We start from the raw sequence: 6,000 nt of genomic DNA, 5'->3' as shown, positions 1-6,000 counted from the left end.
AATCACTGTTCTCTATACCCTGTATTTTATTCTATAAATCACAAGGCTTTCACAGTGCACATTTCAGTAATTTAATATTAAACTGATTCCTAGCAGCCATCAGTAATAAAAATCCTGTTCTTTTTCACTCAAGCATTCAGTCTCAATGAAAAGTAGAACGTTTAGAATATTGAATAGCTTTAACCGTGTGTCTGCCGCCAGAGCTTTACATTTGACGGGCGTACTGCAGGGTATGTCAGGAAATGAGACTTAGAATTGAGAAATCACACTGGAGTAAGTGATTAAGAGTGGAATAAAGTGCATGTAAGCCAGCAGGTGGAGAAACATGTTACTAAATGACAGCAAGCAGCAGCAGCAGCAGAGTGAGAGAAAGAGGCTGAGCTGTACCAGGAGGGAGGGGAGGGAGGATAGCAGTAGGGAACTCTCTGGATGTGATAACGGTTTATAGTCCCTGCTGCTGATACAGCTACCAGCTGCTGTTCCACACACTCTCCTGTCCTGTGATGGATTAGTTTGTTTAGACAAAAAGGTGCTTCTATTCTGATAACTTGCATACTCTTCCCAGTTGCCTGGGAGCACTTGGCATTTGGAATAAATGACTGATACAAGATCGCTTCATACAGGAATTCATCTGCATGGGAAATGAATGCTGCGGGGAAGCAGCTTCCACCCCAACTAGAGCGCCCTGTCAGCCTTTTTGTACCAACTTGGGCAAGTACTCTACCTATTGCTCTAATCATTCCATATTGTGTGTTTCATCATCACTAACATCTTGCATTATTTTTATGAACACTTTTTCCATGTCAATGTTAAAAAATGACTCTGAACCCATTGTTGGTGTAACAGGCTTTATCTGTAAATCTAATGCATCTTTCTAATTCCAAGCACCAGTAGCATTGTCCTCAAAACCTCTCAAAGTCTTGAACCTAGATAAAAGTACACATTGATTAAATTGTAATTTCATGCAGACTTTCTGGAGAATTGTACAGACCTGCTGCGTGAGTTGTACTCTGAGGATTACAAGGCATTAGGAATCATCTCTGCAGTCACTAGAATTATGATTTCATCCACTTCTCTTTCTGGAATCTGTGTCTATGCAGTGAACATGCTTTAAGAGTGGATGCTTTTCTGGAAAGTGTTAGATTATGTGTATAGATATAAAACACATCTCTTAGCCTGTTCCCGTCTACAGTACAAAACCATATGTGTGTTATAGATAGGAGTAAACAAAATATTAGTGTATTAGTACATGGACTTGTACTCCTCTAAAGTATTCTTACTCACATTTATAATACTTTATAACCTAACTCTGTTTGTCACTGGGGTCTTCATTTCTATATATACGATTAACACTTTAACATTATTTATAAATATAAATAATATTTGTATTAAATGTAATATGCAAAAATACTAATCCATTATTTTATCATTTTTGTTGTGTCAACGAAGATCTCCACAATTATAGTTTTATAATTAAACACTGACCACTTTGTTTTTTATAAAGATTTACTTTTAATTTGTTTACAGAAATGGGTGTTGTCCTTAAACATATATATGATGCTGAACAGTTTATAATCAGTCAATGACATAGTTGAAAATCATTATTTTACCTTATGTGAACTTTTTCTTATTACAATTATTTTATGTTGCTGTAGTTGGAGCCATGAGATCAGGAATACATTCTAACGCAAAGTCATTTTAGAATGTTTCATTATTTTTAGTACATATGTGATATTGTTAAATAGTGTATGCAGTAGTGAAATATACAGGCATAGGATCAATTATCTGAAACCCATTATCTAGAAAGTTACAAAAATCAGAAGGTTAAAAAAGTAAGGAATTGCTGCTGCTTGGGGATCATATAATACACACATAGATTATCACAGAGTGTCTTCCACTATAGTCACTGAGAGGAGCACTGCAAAATGATTAGACCAAATGGAAATTTTTAAGAGCAGTGTAAAGTAAAACGTGTACTGTCACATTTCTTTGGGCATAGTGCTCCAAATGACATTAAAAGCATTAACAGGATCATTCCAAGTAATTTTCTTTATCGAAAAAATTGATTACAATAAAACAAAGTGTTCTTGGAGTTAGAGGATGAGTTACAAAATATAAAATTACAATATTGTACAAAATATAATAAAACCATCTGTAAAAAAAAAAAAAAAGGATTCAACTGATACAAAGCTCAGAATGTTTCTTGAAACTAAAAACAAATTATTTTGAGACTTTGTAGTCAGAGGAGACAACAAAGTGCCAACTAAGAGGACTGTTCAGTGGTTTAGCAAAAATCTTAGTTGGTAAATATCTAACAACAAGATTCCTCTACCTGCTGTCTCGTGATTCTGTTTTCATATTATCTTCCATTTAGCCTATATATCATAAACAACGATATCAGTTCCTATAAATAATGTATTTTGTACAGATGTAATATCTTCCTGATCCTGCACCTTAGCTGGAGCCCACAGACTCAGTGTAATTTAACATGTCACATAATAGAAAAGAAGTATACTAACAATATAAGCAAAACATCATAACACGTTTATAAAGTTCCATAATGTATAATGATTGAGGGTTTCTGTCATAGCTTTGAACATCTTTGACAAAATGTGCAGATAAAACAAGGATTTTTGCACGAGAGTAATATCTGAAGTAAGAAACATTGTCATTTTACATCACCCAGACATATATATTCTTTGTTATTCCTTGTAAAGTTCCTGCTTTATGTCATAGTAATTCTTTTTTCCCAAATTTGCCATTGCTTGAGGCTTCATTTATAATTGGCTGGATGCACCTGTCTTCGTGCTGCACTATTTCAGGGTGATGTTGCATGGTTCTGAATTACTTTTAGTTTATTATATCATCAAAGCCTTGCTTATTTTTTTCTACCTTTTCTTGTAGTTCATGGATGTAGGGCAGTCACCTAATCGCACACCAAGGTCGTTTTAAACACACAACCTAGAGCATAAAAGCCAGGACTGTCAATTGTTACCTTATTGTGGGATAGCTGTGCACTTTTATAATCAGTTATACAACCATGATCAGAGGAGGGCTGGCAAATTTTAGCTGGGTGCAAGAGTTGACTCAGCAGCCTATTAGGAACATTTTCAAAAGAAAGCCCAAGGTAGCCCACGATGGGATCGGCCCGGGGGACAGATGCCCCCTGCCCCCCAGCCCAGCCTGCCGCTGACCATGATGGCACCTATGCAAGGTGGAGGTAACTCTGACAACTCACATAGCATTTAGCTGTGCAGTGCATGGATTGTGCTGGCCAGTAGGTGCTAATAGCTTTGCAATCAGCATCGTGTTAACAACAAATGGTGAACATTCCAATCTAAAATGTGAGTGCGCTAGTAGAGTTTATGAATAATATTTAAAGGTTACTACTGCACAAGCATTTGAACTCACACACTTTTCAGGACAGTTTAACTTTTTGCCTTTTCAAAAGCAGGTCTTTTACAATGTTTAAGTATGTGTATGTGTATGCTCAGCATATTCATATTTTAGTGATAAAATCCATACTGTCAAGTTCCTGTCCTTGGTCCTGAATTTCTCTTTAGGTCCAAAATGTTGCATAGCTTTTTCAAGCTGCAAATTAGCTTATTATATACTGTTTATCTGGAGTTGTCATTAAGTCAGAAACCATATACCTTGGATATACATATTAGGTAATAATTTAATACACACATCGATGTTATTAAATAATACACTTTACAAGTACATGTTGTTTTTATCTGATGGAAAGGGGGCAAAGAAATACAGATAGAAAGTTTTTATATTTTATTTTGCAATTAGAGCATTAGATGTCTGCAGCTATTAAGAGGGCAGGCTGTATTTTTACTAGCCAGTAATAGAATAATTAACAAATGTACATTGTAGATATGCACATAAGACAAAATTCTTGCACCCATAAACAAACAGAGATGCAAACGCATATAAAGTTGGCTAAAATGCAGTGCTCTTCTGAACTAAGAACATGATGGGCCTGAGTCATTAAGGAAAGTTAGGCAAAAAAAGCAGTAACTGTTCTCCAGGAGAAACCATGTTATAATGCAAGGGGTGCAAATTAGTTTATTATTTTAGGCATAATTTAAATACTGGCTGTTTTTCATGTAGCACACAAACACGTATTAGCTTTATTTTTACACTGAAATGTAAAGTTGATCTAGGACATGCCCTATCCCAACTATAAATCTGTCCTCACATTTTAAAGTTACCTCCCCCTCTAATGCAACATGGTTTTACCCATTGACAACTAGCTCCAGTTCCAGTATTTCTTACATGCATAGAGATGTAACTATAGCTATAGAAATGATTGCTGTAACTTCCAGGTGTGCTGTACTTTCTGAATTGTACAGCGTATAGTGACTTACTGTTCAAGTCTTGCAAAATTACATTGAAGTGTTTTTTCTTTCTGCAGTAAGGGATGTACTTGGTTGGTTTATAGGTTCCATAAAAGTCATTTCATTAGTCTCCTTCAATGACTAACTATTACCTTATAGTTACAATCCCACTACCCCCACATCTTATATTAATAATCCCCTGCCCTTCCCGTGTTCTTATCTGTCCCTTGTATGTTAAATGACTCTAGGGTAGAACATGTCTCTTCATTGATGTACAGGAGATAAAGTAATTTATTTTATAGAGATTTACTTTAAAAATTTGATATATTACATTACAGTATGGGAACAATCATTTTGAAGCTTATTTTTATTTGTAATTACTACAAAGATCAATTATAATAAATGCTATATTATATTATATTATTGTATTTGCAGTGCCAGAAATACTCATCTATGAGTCTGCTCGTTACAGCAAAACTTTTTAAATGACATTAAATTGTGCTCGTTTATGAAGAGCAGAATAAGACAGACATATGTCTCTGTGTGATTACGTGCATATTACTGTTGAAGTTGTTTATAATAATAATAATACTACTAATAATAATAATAATACCATGCACTGTGTGCAACCTGATTTGCAATACTATTATATATTATTGTCAATATACATATGGTTTATTGAGAAATTGCTTATAAACTACTATGTCAAGATTAGGTACTATTTGACCTCAAAATGGCTGCTGTACATGTAGAGAAAGAAGATCCGTGAAGTGTATGCTGATTCATTGTAAACTGCTCATGTGACCTCTGTGATGACATCATGTTGTAAACACACCCACCATTGTAAAAGTTTATAAATTAGCCTGCATTCGCTCAAGAGCTCTCTCTGACAAGAAATCATGGGTCTGCATTTAGTATGGAAACTATGATACACTTGAGTAAAGACAAGTCTATGGGCTAGATTTACTAAGCTGCGAGTCTGAAAAAGTGGGGATGTTGCCTATAGCAACCAATCAGATTCTAGCTTTCATTTTTCTATTACCTTCTACAAAATGATAGCTAGAATCTAATTGGTTGCTATAGGCAACATCCCCACTTTTTCAAACCCGCAGATTAGTAAATCTAGCCCCATGTCTCCTTTGCCTACTTCAATATTAAATCGCAATTACATCTATAGGAAAGTGGCCAAGATCAAAGGGCAACTTGTTTGGCCACTCACGTTTAGTTCATTGATGTGTGAAATGAAAACATCCAATATACTGATTGTGCAAGTCATGGGTCAAAAAGTGAATCAAGTATTCACAGTGTTAAATAAATTTTCAGACAGACATAAATTATTAGATTTATCTTTAAAAGTGAGAAATAACTATTGTCATCACATATTCTCAGAAATCTACGGTGAATATTAAACCGAGTACTTGTTTCAACTCCAATGCAGTAAGATAAGGAAACAAGTTATACTTTCTCTAAATGATTTATCTCCTTTAGCAGCTTATATTAGGTCTTTCTTTACCTTCTTTAATTAACTTTTATGCAATTAATAAGAATACATGGCCTTAATTATTGCTTATGGAGTTATTTAAATTAAAAAATTATCTCCCATTTCCTATAAATATATAATTCTTAGGGCACATGCAGCTATAGATTATGTAAA

The 6,000-nt window shown here is 34.6% G+C and overlaps 1 protein-coding gene across 1 annotated transcript in view; it reads left to right on the top strand.

Annotated features, from left to right (window-relative positions):
• The first annotated feature begins 393 nt into the window (after positions 1 to 393).
• SNTG2 (syntrophin gamma 2) overlaps positions 394 to 6,000 on the top strand; it is a 369,337-nt gene continuing 363,730 nt past the window's right edge. Inside the window, exon 1 of the mRNA XM_075201515.1 lies at positions 394 to 711. Within this exon, the coding sequence (XP_075057616.1) occupies positions 643 to 711 (69 nt within the window). The 5' untranslated portion in view covers positions 394 to 642. The remainder of the gene's footprint in view (positions 712 to 6,000) is intronic.

This window comes from Mixophyes fleayi, chromosome 3 (assembly GCF_038048845.1).
Source record: "Mixophyes fleayi isolate aMixFle1 chromosome 3, aMixFle1.hap1, whole genome shotgun sequence".
NCBI lineage: Eukaryota > Metazoa > Chordata > Amphibia > Anura > Limnodynastidae > Mixophyes > Mixophyes fleayi.
This window is presented reverse-complemented; position numbering and strand designations above follow the sequence as displayed.